Source organism: Anabrus simplex, chromosome 2, assembly GCF_040414725.1.
Source record: "Anabrus simplex isolate iqAnaSimp1 chromosome 2, ASM4041472v1, whole genome shotgun sequence".
In the NCBI taxonomy this organism is placed as follows: domain Eukaryota; kingdom Metazoa; phylum Arthropoda; class Insecta; order Orthoptera; family Tettigoniidae; genus Anabrus; species Anabrus simplex.
In genome coordinates, this window is record NC_090266.1 from 1080688960 (window position 1) to 1080709635 (window position 20676).

General features: G+C 41.1%; 1 protein-coding gene across 1 annotated transcript in view; it reads right to left on the reverse strand.

Annotated features, from left to right (window-relative positions):
• LOC136863779 (uncharacterized) overlaps nucleotides 1-20676 on the reverse strand; it is a 742720-nt gene that overhangs the window by 331354 nt on the left and 390690 nt on the right. The window contains exon 2 of the mRNA XM_067140131.2: nucleotides 14282-14418. Within this exon, the coding sequence (XP_066996232.2) occupies nucleotides 14282-14418 (137 nt within the window). The remainder of the gene's footprint in view (nucleotides 1-14281; nucleotides 14419-20676) is intronic.

The window sequence follows — 20676 nt, forward strand, 5'->3', positions numbered from 1 at the left end:
CGTAAAGCCCCCAGCAAAAAAACCAAACGTGTACACTACCTAACCTAGAATTCTGTATGCAATGCAGAATTCCGTAGCGAAGCACGGGTTCATCAGCTACTATATATCAAAACTAAGAGATTTGTGCATACATTGCTCAGAATTTGAAAAGAACTATGCCGAGCGAGTTGTCCGTGCGGTTAGGGGAACGCAGCTGTGAGCTTGCATCCGGGAGATAGTGGGTTCGAAACCCACTGTTGGTAGCCCTCAAGATGGTTTTCCGTGGTTTCCCGTTTTCATATCATGCAAATGCTGGTGCTGTACCTTAATTAATGCCAGGGTCCCTTCCTTCCCACCCTTAGCCCTTTCCTCTCCTATCGCTGCCTTACGACCTACCTGTGTCACTTTGACGCAAACCTAATGGTTAAATAAAATTTAACAAAGGAATGATATTTCTTTTTCGGTTGTACCTAAAGTAACACGGAAATTCACTTTTCATTTTCCATAATCTATCTGTCTGTATGTAGGCTATGTATGTTTGTATGCATGTATGTGTGTATGTATGTATGTATGTATGTATGTATGTACGTATGTAAGTAAGTGAATCACGAGAAAATGGCTGAACAGAATTTTAATAAAACTAGGTAAAGTCGGAAAGTAAGGCATCACAATCTAGGCTAAAAGTAATTTTATTCATGCTAAGTAAAATGGTACGTTACAGGGAGGCCTAAAAATATATTATACGTTATTAGTGGTACTATCGATATACACTGACTGACAGAGCAAATGCAACACCAAGGAGGAGTGGTTCGAAAGGGATGAAGGTTGGGGAAAAAACAGAGACGGCACGGACGAATAATTGATGTTTATTTCAAACCGATATGCAGGTTACACAATGCGCACGGCATCGACTCAGTAGGATGTAGGACCACCGCGAGCGGCGATGCACGCAGAAACACGTCGAGGTACAGAGTCAATAAGAGTGCGGATGGTGTCCTGAGGGATGGTTCTCCATTCTCTGTCAACCTTTTGCCACAGTTGGTCGTCCGTACGAGGCTGGGGCAGAGTTTGCAAACGCCGTCCAAGTAGATCCCACACGTGTTCGATTGGTGAGAGATCCGGAGAGTACGCTGGCCACGGAAGCATCTGTACACCTCGTAGAGCCTGTTGGGCGATGCGAGCAGTGTGTGGGCGGGCATTATCCTGCTGAAACAGAGCATTGGGCAGCCCCTGAAGGTACGGGAGTGCCACCGGCCGCAGCACATGCTGCACGTAGCGGTGGGCATTTAACGTGCCTTGAATACGCACTAGAGGTGACGTGGAATCATACGCAGTAGCGCCCCAAACCATGATGCCGCGTTGTCTAGCGGTAGGGCGCTCCACAGTTACTGCCGGATTTGACCTTTCTCCACGCCGACGCCACACTCGTCTGCGGTGACTATCACTGACAGAACAGAAGCGTGACTCATCGGAGAACACGACGTTCCGCCATTCCCTCATCCAAGTCGCTCTAGCCCGGCACCATGCCAGGCGTGCACGTCTATGCTGTGGAGTCAATGGTAGTCTTCTGAGCGGACGCCGGGAGTGCAGGCCTCCTTCAACCAATCGACGGGAAATTGTTCTGGTCGATATTGGAACAGCCAGGGTGTCTTGCACATGCTGAAGAATGGCGGTTGACTTGGCGTGCGGGGCTGCCACCGCTTGGCGGCGGATGCGCCGATCCTCGCGTGCTGACGTCACTCGGGCTGCGCCTGGACCCCTCGCACGTACCACATGTCCCTGCACCAACCATCTTCGCCACAGGCGCTGCACCGTGGACACATCCCTATGGGTATCGGCTGCGATTTGACGAAGCGACCAACCTGCCCTTCTCAGCCCGATCACCATACCCCTCGTAAAGTAGTCTGTCTGCTGGAAATGCCTCCGTTGACGGCGGCCTGGCATTCTTAGCTATACACGTGTCCTGTGGCACACGACAACACGTTCTACAATGACTGTCGGCTGAGAAATCACGGTACGAAGTGGGCCATTCGCCAACGCCGTGTCCCATTTATCGTTCGCTACGTGCGCAGCACAGCGGCGCATTTCACATCATGAGCATACCTCAGTGACGTCAGTCTACCCTGCAATTGGCATAAAGTTCTGACCACTCCTTCTTGGTGTTGCATTTGCTCTGTCAGTCAGTGTATACTACACTGGGCGAGTTGGTCGTGCGGATAGGGGCGCGCAGCTGTGAGCTTGCATGCGGGAGATAGTGAGTTCGAATCCCGCTGTCGGCAGCCCTGAAGATGGTTTTCCGTTGTTTCCCATTTTCACACCAGGCAAATGCTGGGGCTCTACCTTAAATAAGGTCACGGCCGCTTCCTTCCAACTCCCAGGCCTTTCCTATCCCATCGTCGCCAAAAGACCTATCTGTGACGTTGCGACGTAAATCCACTAGCAAAAAGAGCGCATCAAGAAATAATGAATGATTCTGAAGAGAAATCTGGAAGTGTCCTTATTTTCGCTTACATTACTCTATAATAGAACAGACGTTCATGTTCAGGTGACCAAGATTACATTCTACAAAATATTTTAGCTGAACGATATACCTAGACGGTATAGAAGTATTAAAACCGAAGTATTGTGGTATATCCATTTACTGTACGCTTGGAACTGAAATATGTTCTCAGTGTAAAACGTATCATTTTCAGTATAAAGTGTTGTATGTAATTTTAAAGTAGAACTATTGGTATTTTCTGAAGTGAATATGACTATGTCATCATCAGCTAGCAGCTGATTAATTATAAAGCAAGGCTTGATTTTACAGCAAAACCGGTATTACGATTAATTTTAGGATATCGGCATCCAAGATTGAAATCCTCATATGTTAGATTTTTCTGAAATTGTGGTGTTTGGACCCAACAATTGAAAGTCCTCGTATGTGAAGCTGCTCAGAGACAAAATATAGGAAAACTTGATTATACCGCTCTTCAGTGACAAGTTAGTAAAGCACGTACTGTACAGTCTACCGTAGCAAGCAGAATTTAGTGTGAACTACCAGTTGACTGTTGATATTCGTTAGACCTTTTAGAGTCAGTGGTCTTTAACAAAAAAAAAGATTATTTAACAAAATAAAAGAACTAATGAAAGACTAAATTGTTAAACACGTAAATTAAGAAACATTTCCAAGTAAGAGTTAAGTTGTTCTGGCTTTCGTGCACTGTGAGTTTTACTACAACTCTTTAACAGCGAAAGTATGAGAAAGTCCTATGTCAACTAACAGGTTTATTATGTAAACATCTTGTACGCTGTTAAAACAAGCAATTTTCTAAGGTGAGAGACTTTGAAATCTAAGAATAAAAAAAACATATTTTTGCTTCTCCTGTAAAACTAGTTAAATCGGACACCTAGTTAAATCGGACACACGACATTTATATTCTAGGTGTCCATATATTAACTGATCATTTACTGAAGTTTAGCTGCAATCGGTCTGGTCCAACCCAAATATTACCACTGTCCGTATGAACATTCCTTCATCTCATAGTTGATTGTAATGTATGTGCGGGTACATTTTATACCAGTGTATATTCCAGTATTGATAGTAATACCAAATTCGGTAGTTACGTGATACTCAGATTTAATGGTCTCAGTTCTTATCTGGAATATTTATGATTTTCTGAGAGCAAAGAGAATTTCGGTGTCCTTAACTCTTTGATGTAACAATTTTATACGTTGTTTATCATTGATTCGTAACTTTTTAAATACTATAGTCTTATGAATTATGATACTTCTGTTTTAGAATGAACTATTGCACTATATACCTGCCCGTTTAATATTTAGTTTCATTTTGCCGCTTGCTAAAATTTCACCGGCGTATGAACAAAACAGCAAATGTATTTACGGGAACCTTTTGGGCAACGTTATTTCATTCTGCACTCCTCTTTCCCATTATATGGGTGTGCGCAGTTGACGCTTGTCAGAGAGGAATGGGCTCCAGTTAACACACAAATTACAGGTGTGGTCTGAACCTTTGTAGCGTACTGCTCTAGTTACAGCACGCTATTTGCAGCCGTGTTTCACGCTAGAGAACACCTGTGACATATTGGATTCTTTATTACCATGATCATAAGTTCAATGGTGAATTATAAAGACTCATGTCTCGGCAATCGACATGTTATATGTTTGCTTTTATGACACTGAAAATAAAATTCCTGTGAGAAGGCAGTATATTACGCTCTCTTTTACAGTCGCTACTTCGTCGCATGACATCATTAGTACTGAAATAAGTTTTCTTACACTACTTTGCGGTGGATCAATTGTAATGTATGTATTTAACTACGTAGTTTAATTTCAAGAGGCGCCGTTTCTTCCAAAACAGTGCACACATTACCGTTTACCATGAGATGATATGTCTGTCAACGTTGAGCGGTTCCTTCCCACGCAATGGTATTTTACATCGATTGTCTCAAATGTGATACAGCATAATTATTTTCATGTAAATCTTGGAATACCCTAGTTCCCTATTTCAATTGTTAGTATTGATGTTCCTACCGTTGTTACTTCACGTAACGAGTTTAGTTTTTTTTGCTATTTGTTTTACGTCGCACCGACACAGATAGGTCTTACGGCGACGATGGAATAGGAAACGCCTAGGAATTGGAAGGGAGCGGCCGTGGCCTTAATTAAGGTACAGCCCCAGCATTTGCCTGGAGTGAAAATGGGAAACCACGGAAAACCATCTTCAGGGCTGCCGACAGTGGGGCTCGAACCCACTATCTCCCGATTACTGGATACTGGCCGCACTTAAGCGACTGCAGCTATCGAGCTCGGTAACGAGTTTAGTATATAACTTGAAGTTATGTTTCAAAACCTTGTATCGATGACATACTGGAAGTAGTAAATGTATGTGCACGAATGAAGTGGGTCTGGGATTGAAAACGTAGGAGCCGTGGCCCTCAATATACGTTATTCAAGCCGGCATTTGCCATATGTTGAAACATAAAATTATACGAATTTTTCTTGATTATTCAAGAATGGAACTCATTTCTCTACTTAATTATATTTCCTGAAGCTGAGTGCATATAGTGTATACATACCGGGGTGCCAAACCAGGACCAGCTAGGCATTTACCTAGTAGACCACTGACTACTTTGTATTAAGCCGAGAGGCAACTGTTAAAGAAACAGGCCTGTTTTTAATTCATGTTTGCTGTAGACATTAATAAATCACAGAAATTGTATGAAAATGGCTGGATTTCAATCACTTTACTACCCCTATTAGTATTGTATGCTAGTCTTGTGGTCTTGAACAGGCTACACTCTTCTTCAAGAACCGAGGTGGAGAGAAAACAGAGCTGGAGATTCTTTCCAGGGGTTGTCCTAAGAATGTTTTTTCTGGCGTTTCTCCACCTACACTCTAGTTAAATGATGATTTTCATTTATTTGTTTATGTATTTATTTCTTAGTATTTATTTATGTATTTATTTCTTAGTATTTATTTATTTATTTATTTATTTATTTATTTATTTATTTATTTATTTATTTATTTATTTATTTATTTATTTATTTATTTATTTATTCACAAAGCATACTCTACAACCACATTCCCATAGAATATATACTACCAAAAGACGAAGAAACGCAAATAGACGCTTTATGTCAATTAACACCAATGTTGTGTTATTGAAAATACTTTCGGCGTCTGTACTTCATGCAATGTTTTGTAAGAGAAATTAAATGAATGAAAGGAAATTTAGTAGCTATGTTCCTGACTCTCTAATGAGGTAAGTAATATGATGTATTTCATATTAGTGCTTATTTTAAAACAATGTAATTGAACATTCGATAATTAAATCAATCAATGACCATTCATACAAAAGTATCATCAGCAGATGACAGAAATCTAGCATATTACAGTAGAACAATCATCTCCCAAATACTGCAACCATTATAAACTTACACAACATGAAGATTATAATCACGAGCGCTCATGATCTAAAAATCACAGCATCTTTATACACCAGTGTTTCTAGCGGAATAGATTGGGGATAGAAACTCTCACGTTTTGTACAACCAGACGGAAACCAATATGATAGAGTTCCAGCGCTAACTTACTCTAATTATTTTCTTTTTAGTTCCGTTTACTGTTGAAGAACGTTATATATAAAAAATGCTAAGTTACTTCGCCTTGGTTAGAATACTTCGTAAAACTAACCGTAGTGTGCCATATGACCTCCATATAGTCACGTAATTTAGCTTAGTTACTTGAAAGTTTATATTCCGGGTTGGACCGTGTTGTTGTTTTATGCACATTATGTACAGGTTGGTGAAGTTTCGAATATATCGCCGTATTCTTTATCCAGCTAACTTTCCTACTCGATCTCAGGTTATCACTCTCCCCAAATACCAAGATGGCCATTTGACAGCTACCACGACTAAATATTTTCCACTTGAGATCGATAATGAAGTAAATGTACGCTTAAACGTTTCACTAGCTAGTACTTGTTATCTGTGTTCAAAATATGGCCACCTTCCATGGTCAAATCCCAAAATCCGGCTCTACGAAGAGGAGCTTTAAAGACTTCGTTAGCGTAGTTCATTAGTACTTCTGGTACAATAATAACATCGCAACATGCACTATTTAAGACAGTAAAACGTTACCGTTGAAGACTCTCTTCTTCAATATTATTGAATGAGGTCTATAATTCCATTCGGGATGTATTTTACTACCTTCACGATAAGTTTTCGTTGACACATGCATCAGTAGCCTATATTTTGCAGATCAGCTTCGAGTACGATTTTTGTGAACTCCAATAATCAATACTCTTATTGTTTCATATAGCCGAATATAATTTGCGACCGGAATCGGTCATGATAACTTCATCTATTATAACACAAAAAAGATGTCTTGGCAGTAATATTGATACCGGGCGAGTTGGCCGTGCGGTTAGGGGCGCACAGCTGTGAGCTGGCATCCGGGAGATAGTGGGTTTGAATCCCACTGTCGGCAGCCTTGAAGATGGTTTTCCGTAGTTTCCCATAAGGCAACGGCCGCTTCCTTCCCACTCCTAGCCTTTTCGTTTCCCATCGTCGTCGTAAGATCTGTCCGACGTGAAGCAGATTGTAAAAAATTGTCATAGTGAGCCTGTACATTAAGAAGTTACTGTTTTGGAATACAAGATTGCTCAGCATATTACATGCTTACTTGGCTTATCCGCTTAAGCCTTTTCCTGTCCCATCGTCGCCATAAGACCTATCTGTGTCGGTGCGACGTAACACAACTTGTAATATATATACAGAGATTGTGCTGTTCATTTAAAAATCAATAGATATTACTATTACATTTTTATGGCGTTCAGAATTATTTAAGGAAATGCGAATATATTTTCAAATGGCTGACGACAGGAAAGAGATTCATTAAATCCCCCCAACCCCCCTACTGAAGTATATTATTCCTTTTTTGAGGGCATAAACGTACTTATATTTCCTGAACTAATAAACTGTTCAATGCTTCAGTTCGGATAAAACAAATTAGGAAAAAACAATATATATTCACAATGCATACGTTTGTAGAAAAAGAATAGAAATTGCGCACCTTGAAGGAGCAGTCGCAGGGGCACGTAAGTCTGTGCAGGCACAGGACATGGAACTATAAAGGAAATATCTAAATATAGTACTGTTTCAAGCATTCATTGCATGGTATCCATTACTTGCATGATGGACTTAATACGGTGTTAGACTACCCGCAGCACGGAGACAGGTGGTGATGCGGTCGGGTGTGGAGGCATACAGACTTCGAATGTCCTCCTGAGAAAGGTCCTACCACAGCCTGTGCGGCTGATCCTCGGAATCTGCCGCAGTCACCGCTGGCCGAAGTTGCCGTCCAGTCTGGTCCCAAACGTTCTTGATGGGTGAGAGGCTTGGAGGAATTGATGGCCAAGGAAGCATTTTGACATCTAGAGGGTGAGCTAGAGATACCCGTGCTGTGAAGCGGATCGTAGGAAAAGGCACTAAACACCTGGACACCTCTTTTTGGGGCGATGAATCACTCGACAATTCGGTGACCTTCTATAACCAGAGGGACCGTAATTCTACGATGAACACCCCTCGTCGCCAATCCGGAAGCTGCCATGCCGCTGGATCCAGGCAGAAGTTCAAACATACTCGGTGATGATTATGTCGTAATGTTAGACGTCGTGTGGGACACCACGACGACAGATTCTGCTCTGCTAGCCGCCTGCTAGCCACACCATATCTGAAGTGATTTGTCTCTAGATGGTGGGCAGAGACGATCTTGAAGTGCTTACATCCTGTCGCTTATAGATGCGTGTGTGTACCCCCCGTTCCCACTAAAAGCACCGATGCATACTGTAGACAGAACTGTTCAAGTGGCAAGAAATGCACCTAAACGTACAACCTTTCTCCCATAGCTCGACGATGTGGCCTCTTTCAAACTCATTTACCTGGTCAAAGTCTAGTCGAAAGTGCCGTCGGGGCCTGTTGCGTGTTCACTTAACGTCGTTATGTGTCTCACACTGCTGATACTGCTACTAAGATCGTATTCTGTGTCTTGCACCTATGAATGAAGGAGCAACATAAACGTCCCCTGTATACCAGGGTGGTCCACCAGCCCCTTGCGATCCAGTTTTATGCAGCCCTCCACATTTACTACAATTCTGAAAGACATCGGTCCCTCTCCCTAAACCGGGGTAGAGGGGCCGATGACCTAGATGTTAGGCCCCTTAAAGCAACAAGCATCATCATCATCATCATCATCATCATAAACCGGGGTAGTATAACGAGCTTTGTGTTTACGGGCTAGAAGGCAGCAGGAATCGCGAGCGCCACTATTAATTCATTATGGGTACCTCGAATGAACCAGGAAAACGAGTACAGATACACAGAACACGTACTTTGGGCCGACGACCTTCGATGTTAGGCAACTTTAAACAACAAGCAAGAACACATAATTTAAAACAGGAGGTGGACGCACAGACCGGGAGCACGGTACTGTATAGGCTGGGAAGTGGGCGCCGTAGAGCAGCTGTCGCAGTAGCTCACAAGGCTAGCGCGCGTTAAGATGTGTGAACGTTGAGAGTGCTGGAGGGTTAGAAGGTTCAAGTCCCATGCAAGTATTTTTTAAGACAGTTGCCTGGGATGTGGCATTGTTGTATACTTAATACCGGTATTATTCACAGACTGATTTGTATATTTGGCCCTGAATAGAGCCGTTGGTATGGAGCTGGGTTGATAGAAGCTAGGAAACATGTGACAGGATTTCAGTTATCAACGTCGTTTAACAGGGCACCTGCCCGAACTGACGACCTCCGTGGTCGATACAGAGCTGCTCGCGAAGTTGAAGAGCCGTCTGGACAGTGGCAACATCTCTAGCAAAACGGAACGGCACGCCTCGGTGATGAGCCGCCTAAGGTGACAAGGACTGACCGGCTCCTGTGCATACACCAGTTGTTCTACATGGCCCCACATAATATCGGGCGATCTGGTGAGTTGGGAGACAGGTCCTCCCTTTCATATCCATTTATCGGGATATGTCGCAATGAGATGGTTCCGGACGAAAACCGCCGCGTGCGGTGGAGCTCCGTCATGTAGAAACCACATCCTGCAGCGATCAAGGACTGGCACATGCTCATAAAACGGTGGTAGTTCATCTTGGAGAAACCACAGATAGCTTTCGCTGGTCAGATGGCCCTCAAAGAAATGGGGATCGATGAGGTTATCACCCATGATTCCACACCATACATGCACGACCCCCTGTACCTGAAAAGCTGTCTGCCACACCCAATGGGGATTATCCACATTCCAGTAATGCATATTATGGCGATTAACTGTTCCACTTTTGTAGAATCGTTCTTCGTCCGTAAATATAAAGTCGCTAGAAAAACAGAATCAGTTTCCACATGCTGTAGGATCCATCAACAGAACGACACCCGGGCATCGAAACCATGACCATGGAGCTCCTGGTGTACGTGCAAATGGTACGGGTGAAACCGGTGGGTACGCAATATCCGCATAACAGACGCTCGGCTGATGTTCATCTCCTGTGCAATGGCCCGTGTGCTAGTACGTGGGTTACGCCGGATAGCGTCAAACACGACCTCTCCATTATTAGCAGACGTCATGGGATGACCTCGAACAGGCATTCAGTATCCCGCAGGCGTCTTTCCACACTCTAGAAAGTCATGCCTGCCCGATGTCGTCTATCCGGATAGCGTTCTTGGTACAGGCGTTGTGCCTGGTATGCATTCTGTCTGGCTTCTCCATAGATAAGTGACATATCCATATACTTGTCGCTGGAATACATCTCGAGGCAGTGAATAAAATTTGTGTTGTGAATTGTTTCGAAGGAGGGGAGTACGCACTGCTACATACCTGCCATCGCATGTTGATATCGTTCCAGTGGGTCATACTTTGCCCTACCTGTAGTCTACGAAGCTTGGAACATGTACGACGTAGCTAACTGACCACAGACAATCATCTCCTCATCCTCGTCCAACCCAGCACCATACCCAATGCAACGATACATACAGTCTCTTACAGGGTCAAATAAACAAATCAGTCCTTGGAAGCTATCAAGTATGCAACCTTACCAAATCCCAGGCAACTGGCTGTTAGAAAAAACGTATGTGGGATTCGATCCTCCTACCTCGAGCACTGTCCGCTATCACATCTCTATCCGCCCGCTTGCCATGTGAGCCACTGCGACACTTCACCTAAGGCGCGCACTTGCCAGTCTATACAGTACCGTGCTCCCGGTCGGTGCGTCCACCTCCTATTTTAAAGCACGTGTTCTGCGTATTTGTACTCGTTTTACGGGTTCATTCGAAGTACCCGTAATGAAGTAAAAGTGGCGCTCACAACTCCTGCTGTCTTCTAGCCCGTAAACACACATCCCGTTATACAACCCCGGTTTAAGGAGAGGGACCGATGTTTTTCAGAATTGTGGTAAACGTGAAAGGATGCCTAAAACTGGATCGCAAGGGGTTGGTGTACCACCCGGTATAGTGTCACTTCCGGGCAAGCATTCAGTACTAAACATTATTGGGACACGCGTCAGCCTATGGCGATACTGCGTGGCAGACTTCATTGTTCTCGCGCGAATCTTTTATTGTGTGCAAGGGTTTTGCAAATGGGTGTAATTGAGAATTCCTTTCACCTAACGCATATTCGTAAAACTTTCCCTTCATACTTTTAATTTTACGCCTAACTTTCAAAAATAATTTCAACAGTTAGGAAATCATTTGAATGAAATTCCACAGCCTTTTTCCAGTCATTCGATCGGGTGAGGAATGGAATGACTGAAGCCCCCATCTAGCGGCAAGGAAAGGAATTTTGCCTGCTGCCGAAGCCTGTCGTACTCCCCTGGGGCAGTGATTAATGAATGACAGATGAAATTAGATTATATGGGAGAATGTTGCGGGAATGAAATATAACGGGGAAATCCAGAGTACCCGCAGAAAAACCCGCCTCCGGTTTGTCCAGCACAAATCTCAAATAGAGTGACCGGGATTTGAACCACGGAGCCCAGCAGTGAGAGACCAGCGCGCTGCCACTTGAGCCACGGAGGCTGCTACGATATCATTTATCAATAAAAATTATGTCTGACAAGATGCTCTTCAATTCAATGCATAACTTGTTCCATGAAATATTTTACTTAAATTTACTCTCAAATACCGAGTAATGATAATAACAATAATAATACAAAGAATAATAATATTAATAATCATGAAACTACGATCATAGTTCCACGCAAGGCTTCTCGTAACCGAATGTGACATAACAGAAAAGTACAGGAAAAATAGCCAGCCAATTAAAAGCTCATCAAATTAATAATTTTCTAATTTTCAAAACAATTAAAATAGGACAATAATATAACAACATAAATAGTAGCATAATTTGAAGGAACTCAACAAACGTACTGCAGTGCTGCATATATAGGATAAAGAAAACTTAATTTCCGCTCCAGATACAAAGTATAGTCCGCACACTTTATGTTGGTGCATTTGTGTACGGGGGTGAGGAGTAAGGAGGGAGGTGTCCCGGTATCGATAGTGCTACCAACCAAAGGAAAATGAAATCCGAATTGAATCGAGAATATGATCGATCGGTACGAAGTTTCTAAACCGTTATCATCTTAAGGCAACAACTATGTCACATACACATTATATAACATTATAAAACATTTCTCGATGCGAATCTTGTTCCTAGCATGAATTCTATACTTTGGCTTTGTTGTGTAAACAACAACAGTACTAGTACGTAAAGTGTACGCCAGATGTCGCACAACGATGCTTAAGCGATTCATAGTTTGTGTTTCAAAGGTTGCCAGTACGAATCTCGAAGATCGCCGAGGTCGACCGATTCAGCACTAGGGTGTAAATGCACCAACATAAAGTGTGCGGATAATACACACGTATGGTGTTAGATACAGTCGGCATTCTCCCTTCGTAAAGCACGTACACGACAAATCACACCGGGTCAAAGATATCATCACAGATCTAAAAATTTACACATTGATTATAAGAGCAAATGCCTACCGGTAGGCATCAAGAAGATATCGAAATTTAATTTCAAAACATTTAGTAATAAATTACATTTTCGATAATGAAAATAAAAATAAAAATAAAATACTACAAATAAAGTCCAAGAAGAGAGCGTAGAGCAAACGGAATATGACAAAGGGAAATTACCGGTAATCCATTAAATGCACATTAATGAACCCTTACATAATTTGCAAAAATTATAATAGGTAATATTAATAGTAATAATAACGATAATAATGGGAGTAGTAAGAATAATAGTAATTAAACCTATAAGTATTGTACAATTCAGCGTGTTACTGGCCTAAACGGAACATGACGTAATAGAATGTTAACTGACCAACTAGCAAGATGGATTCACGCCAACGGCAGAGTATTACACCACCTTGCAATCGATACTAGACTGGAGAGCAGCGAGGACTTCATTAAGATAAACTCCAAATTTCAAGTGTTTAAGTATTTAAACATAAATATTTCTAAGTATTTTCGAGTGCGATTTGACAGAATATGATGACGTTCTTTCAGGAAAAAAATGTCATTTTATTTTTAATTAAGTTGTTTCTTTTTTAGTTAGTTACTGTATTGATTTGTTCATAGAGCAGTTTGGACGGACTGAAGGACCTAATAGTTATAAATATTCAGAGCAATTCACTGTTTTTCTTTCGCAGTTAGTATATCTTTTAAAAGCATAGATCTAATGACATGAGGCACCTCAACTGTCTGTAGCATTTTCATAAACCCTGTCATATAACAGCTAATGTTGGAACTTTACGACTGAATTGAGTTGCTCTCTAATAGCCGCGAGGTGAAGTGTTGCATTTCTAGTTGTGGTCTAAGGGTAAACTGATATGTATTAGAGAGCAATACACATTTTAGAGGTCTTATTACCTTACTTGTTTAACTATCAACGCAGTATAAGAGGCACAACAAATAATTATGACGTATAAAGTGGACATCCTGATAAAAGTGATTCGAAAAAATTACTTACTCGAACACAAACACGACAGATAGGAAAGAGCAAAATTTTGTAAAAATATGGTACTGGCGGACACAGTTATACCCCATCTGCCGTGATCTCTGTATGTTGCGCAGCGACGCCTTTGAAATGCTTACAGCATGTCGCACAACGAAGCTATCCTCCACGCTGGTGATCCGCTGGGGTCGACCCGAAACTTCTAGGTCTTATGGCGACGATGGGATAACACCTTGTACATTCCAAATAACAGGATGCCCTTTGCGCTTTTTTATCGAGTTTAAATTATATTATTCACTACAGGTTTCTCTAGACTCCTAACATAATACTCGTACAACAATATAAATGCATTGGAAAAGTGCGTAATGAATACATTTATATTAAATAATAAGTTACGAATTATGTTAAGATAGCTTATAGCACGCGACAAGTTTGATAATAATTCTTCTGTACATGGGTAGGCCCAGTTTTCTGTCAGGGATATTCTCATCTCGACGATGGGATAGGAAAACAATTTTCAGTGCTACCGACAGTGGGTTTCGAACCCACTACCTCCCAGATGCAAGCTCACAGCTGCGCGCCCCTAACCGCATGGCCAACAAGCCCTGTGTCAGGAAATTTCCTCTCTTAAACAAATTTAATGTGTCAGTCTGAGAATATGGAATTGAATTTTGTAAAAATTCAGAACGGAACGTAAGGCAGTTTATCTCACTTACAACACTAAGCATGTTTATTAAGGCGAAAATAGCGAGATATAAGATGATTGGCAACAAGAAGAACTCTACCCTCACCTGCACAAGATCACCCAGATCTTTTCCACCAGCTGTGAAGTTGAGGTGGCATAAAAATGGAAGTCTGTCTTCACGAGGTCTTCGAATCTCCAAATCATATGTTCTGCCCACATCACCAAAATATGTTCTATTGCAGGCTGAAAAGAGAATATACAATAAATAATTAATTTCGATTTTGTGTAAAATAATACAAAATGAAATAAATTTATATATCAACTGGAATGTTCATTGTGCACTGAAATCAAGAATCAGTTAGAAAAATGATTTAGAAATGTAGAACCAAAAATCCATCCGATAAATAGCACCGAATGTCAATAGTTTACATTATTCAACGATTAACATTAATATTAACATATAGATGCAGTTATTGGTAGTCAAATGAATGTCCTGAAGTGCTGGATAAGGTGTCCCAGCAATGTAAAGTGCATCATGAAGTAACTTACCATGGTAACAATGTGGGGGAAATACCGGTAGAAAAGTTCACAGGTTATTTCAGAAACAAGAGAACTTATAACATAATAACAGCCAAAAGAGACCTTTCTAAACTGAACATCGAAATACTGAAGGCAGCTGCAGAGGATAAACCTTACATACCTATCTAAAAACTCGAAAATCAACATATTATGACGATGTCCATGATTTCTGAAAATCATCACCAAATTGACCAAGAATTAAAAAAATTACATTACACTTAGATTTTCTGCTACCTCGTGGCTCACCCCATTTCATCATGAAAGTCTGTGATAGTGAGAGTGTAGTTTACGACAAACAGAAGTGATGTGGATAGTGCCTCAACTACAGTGAAGAATCGAGACAGAATCCTGAATTAAATGTATCCATAATCCATAGACTTGTTTGTCTCATACCCAGCAGGTCTGAGAATTGCTAATTTAAGTATTATCACACGCACACACCTTCGTAGAATAGACTAGAGCTCAACACCTACATTGAGGTACCAATCAAACCTTTTTACATAATAACGAGAAACTTCAGTTATCAAAAATTAAACAGCTGGTTTGCACGATCTCAAGCACAATACTATACAATATTAATCAATATTTCATGACCTCCACATCCACCGATTACTGATTTTTCCCTTTATCTTAAAAACATTCCCAAACCATAAGAAATTCAGATATAGCCAGGATGTAGGAACTGTAATCTGGAGTGACTGGAAGAGGTGAAGGAAATTTTAGAGTGCGGAATTAAGTATTTTCTTCTTATACTACACTGCATTTTACGGTATTGAGGTTATTTCGTATTTTTTTTCTAGTTGGTTACTAATTCATGGACGACCTGATAATCCTTTACAAAGAAACCACTAAAATGTAATCCAGGAGAGTTGTGTCCTTTTAATTGCGGACAGAGAAAAGTTGGCAGTTATTCAACTCAACCGAACAAAAGATGAATTATACAATCAAATCTTCAATCATACAAACTTCCTTACGAAATCACTATAGTCATTCAAGTATTATTCATAGGGGCCGCGTTCTAAACAAAGCCAGGTTTCCAGATGTGTGGCATTACTAATTTATTCAACTTAGAATTTATTTAACCGATTCTCATTAAATCATAAACGTCAATTATTATACGTCAACTATTTATAAGGGAATATTTCAACACTTCATATTCCTTAGACAGTACTTTAAATTATTTGAAAAATTCAAACTTCCGAACTTTAAAAGTAATTTTTCAATTTAACAGTATGGAATAGAATATTGCACAAATTCAGAACAGTTACTTGCATATTATATCAGATACCTTCTCTGTTTCAGATTGATACAATATTCCATTTTCTATTTCCAAAGTGTCAAAATAATGACGTTTGAATGTATGAGAGGAGGTACAGTGTCAGAAAGCGTTCTCATTAACTTTCCACCTAATTGAAGGACTGGGATTAACCCGGGAGTGGAAACGTGGATTTTTGTAACGTTAATAGTAACGGGGGTGTCCTCGGATCCCCAGCAGTTTCCTGTCATCTGTGTTGCTGCAAATAACGCAAAGTTATATTTTTATAATTAAACAGTAAGATAGGTTTTAAAAGAGAATAAAACTACAGTATAGTGTAAGATATATTATTGGCACATCAACAAACAGAAGCAAATCACTGATGCAACGTTAATTCGTATTAATTAATTCGTATTAATTTCTATTGCAATTCCTATCATTGTAAGTCTCATTCAGATTCACTAGTCGTGTGTTCACCAACATCAATGCAAGTTTCACAAACATTTTTCATGTGCTTTATACACGTATATCGTCAACACTTACTGCAGAATGACCTAGTCTTTACGCCCCTACTCCTGGGACAAATAGTGCATCTTGAATTGCCACTGGGACCTGGCTCTACTTGTGAACCATCACTTCAATCTTCACTCGCTTGGCTGCTTTCTTGCGGATATTCCTAGGTATTTCGGGTTTCAGTGCCCTTTTTCTGAGTTGATCTTCAACAAGTTTGATACCAATTTCTACCAGAAATTTACTGCTCTTCATCTTCTTAACTGGCATATTACAGTTGTAAATTACATTGCTATTTATTCCCGCAATATCCAGAACTCTGAAGAAGATCACCAATGGCCAGCGTTTACATTTTTTGGACGTGGTGTAGGAGGTGCTTAACTCGTCAACGACATCCACACCACACTTGGTGAGGTTGAAAAAGGTAGTTATATTCGGTTTTTTGTGGCCAGCTGTAGACAAAACTATGCTATCATCTTCCAAGTGCATTGTTGACAACATTAGCACAGCCTTATTTTTCATTGGGGCGTAAGACATAAGTGTCATATTTTGCCGGAACACAAATAGTGAGGAATTAGGTGTTCTTTTCTGTGCATTATTTAGTAGTGGGAATATTACTTACCCACAAACAAATGCAAAACAATGCACAGCTATGTAAAATTATGTACACAAAAATGTTCCACAAACGGTAACGTAGGGATCCACGAGCACCCCACTCACTTTAACTAGCTGCTTACATCTTCCAAGACGGAGAACACTCGAAGCACATGCAGTATCGTGTAAAGCGAACATGTGAATGAAGGTAGACAAAGCATTAGCAGTTCAGCCAACTAAACATAAACGCAGTAGTTCGAGAACTGACCGTGGGGGTCTAGCAGCACCCCGCGTTGCCATTACAGGGTTAATAATGAGAAGGATTCTAAATCTTGTCATTCTCATCAAACTTTAATCCTAACAATGCTGAATCCTTCACCTCTTACAGTCACTCCAGATCACAGGTCCTACATCCTGACTATATCTGAATTTCTTACTGTTTGGGAATGTTGTTCAGATGCATGGGAAATCAGTAATCGGTGGATGTGGGGGTCATGAAATTTTGATTAATGTGATATAGTATTGTGCTTCATATCGTGCACAACCAGCTGTTTAATTTTTGATAACTTAAGTTTATCGTTATTATGTAGGAAGAGGATTCGGAACACTAAGGTCATTGAACGTATCAGATTCCAAAGAACACGTTATATCACTAAAACATGTGCATCACAGTGTACCCTCACTAGCATAAACCGAGCGTGATGGCCGCGTGGTTTGAGGCGCTCAAATGTGAGCATGCATTCGGGAGATAACGGGTTCTAACCCCACTCTCGGTAGCCCTGAATATGGTTTTCCGTGGTTTCCCATTTTCACACACGGCAAATTCCGGGGCTGCAACTTAATTAAGGCCACGACCGTTTCCTCCTCACTTCCATCCTTTTACTATCCCATCGGTGCGACATAAAGTAAATCGTAATAAATAATAATAATTATATTATATGTGTGTGATACCCAGCAGGATGTGTTAGCAAAGAAAATTTCGGAACAAAACGAGTAATAGAGGGAGAGAGGCAACCTATGAGCAACGCAGAAAAGAGCGCTATCCACTATTCATTTCATTTAATTACTTTTATCAAAATCAGGTAATAAATATTAAGATACGATCCTCCAAACAGATCGTTCATATTAAACAGGTTCAAAACAGTACTCAAAGAGACCAAGAAATGTACATTTATCATCTTTTAATAATAATAATATTTTACGTCTCACTAACTACTTTTACGGATTTCGAAGACGCCGAGATGGCGGAATTTTGTCCCGCATGAGATCTATTGCCGACACGGGCTGACGAATTTGAGCACCTTCAAATACCACCGTACTGAGCAAGTATTGAACCTGCCAAACTGGGCTCAGAAGGCCAGCACTCTACCGTCCGAGCTGCTCAGACCGGCTTTCCAAAGACATAGAACGCGAACACCCAGATATTAACGCCATCACCAAAGTTCATCATATGTTATAAAGAACACATCCTTAGCACTCTGATATTACTTGATGTACAACCCGATTGAGCTTGGCGGCGAGATTTTGAAGCGGAAACGTGAAGATAAAATCACAACTGATCCGCGATCGTGTGAGCCACGGGGACATGGAGCGTTGAAGCGTTGAAGAAGATGGTTTACCAATGTTGCCGGGCATCGAGTTAGAAAGACACAAGTATGCTTCGTACTGTTGTCAGTTGTCCAGCCATGAGAGTTAATAGGAATGAGGTTACATGGTCAAGCAGCTGATAATACATCGAGCGTTTTCCAGCGAACGCTACGCTCCGCCTAATGTGGTGAATGAACGACACCACGGGCAATGAACAATTGGAGCTTGTGATTTGGAATGAAGAATCCTTTTGCTGTATATCATGTAGAAGTCTGATGGGAGAATTCAGAAAAACGATGCTTACAAGCAAGCGCAGTGCAAGCAGTCACATTTGAAGAAGGTGTCCTTGAAGTAATACTGTGTCATCAAATTTATTTTCTCCGTCGTAATACCGCACGGATATCTAGATGTGCAAGGTTGAATGGTCACCTTGATCATGTACAGCGGAGGGCTACGTCGATGACGACTATTCTGTACGTCAGTATGATACTGAATCATGTCGTAATATGCTTCCATTTATTTATTATAACACTGTGGCATAATATTATTTAACTGATCACTATAGTCGCGGTGAGCGAAGGAAGGAACCCTGGATGGCCGTGCCGTAGGTTGTGAGAACCCCGTAGTGATCCGGTAAGAACGAATTCATCTAATTGAACTTGAGCCGCTAGCCATGATTTCAGTCATGTGCATCCCAATACCGGTGCACCCCAGTGAACAGCAAATCTGAAGGGGGTAAGATTTAAACGAGGGGATGCAACGAACAATTGTCACAACTTGACAAATTTCTCTTTTCCAGGGCTAGAATCACCTGAATTCCAATCAATTAATCCGCCACTATGCTAAATTAAACAGATTTGATACGGAACATAATTAAAATTAGAATTATAGAGTAAGAGGAACAGATAATCCTATTTACTTATGCTGAACTGAGAGATGTGCGTATTGACGGGAGCGGCCGTTGACATCCGGCGAGCTCCTACAAAGAATGAATGATTGTGTGTTGGTTTCCCTAGGAACTGGCGTCCTCGAGAGGCTATAAAATCTGCGCTGACAAGGGAAGGGCTCTCCTTCTGTTTTGAAACACCGAATGTAACATGTCCTAATTCTCGAGGCAAAAAGACATTTTTGTGAAGTTTTCTTTAAACTGAAGTACAATCGCCGTGAGTTAGCTAACAAGAGCTAGTTACGATTTAAATTTACAAGTATTATTTAACGCGTACGCGAACGGTATTATTAACGTGTGAGAGCAGTTTAAAATATAACCGCTGACAAGTACTGATTGCAACCGAGCCAGTTCCCTTAATTTAGTGCTGCAGAGATCGGACTCATATCCGTCGGAGGCTATAGTCAAATAGTAGCCAGTGCTAAGGTTGTAATCGTGGAATTTCAGGACGCTAAACGGTGAAGTAGATGGTGACGGCTGACATCAAGGAGACAGAAACCATGAAGTATCCAGGAGTCGACAATAGGACCTTCATACCTGTGACGTGTGCCGTCGTCATGAGCTAAGTACACATGTCATAGCGGGTATGTGAGTCGCCGCTGATGGAGAGGTTGCTGTCAAGTTAAGTCTTTTGTTCTCTAAGCATGTGATGTGATATCTGTATGCACTAGTTTAGGGCCGGTTTAAACAAGTAAACCAATCTTTAAGTGTAAGCCAAATGGCATTCACGTTGCTTATTTCAATAAAGTTAAATACGTTCAAGACGGTCTGCATGCCACGTCCCGAGCCTTGTGTTGTATATAATTTAGATGGGAATAAGGAAGAAAACAGATTAGATGTTGGTGTGTGTTATAGTTATTTGCATTTAATTCCATTGTGTGTTCATTTTAGATAGAGTTGTATGGTCAGTCTCTTCATAAAAACCTAAGGTCTGGTTCAACGTCGAAGATAGAATAGGGTCTTTAAATGTGGTGGCAGGAAAATTCACGAATGTATCGGCTGTCGAACCGAGGATTGTTTATATATGTGG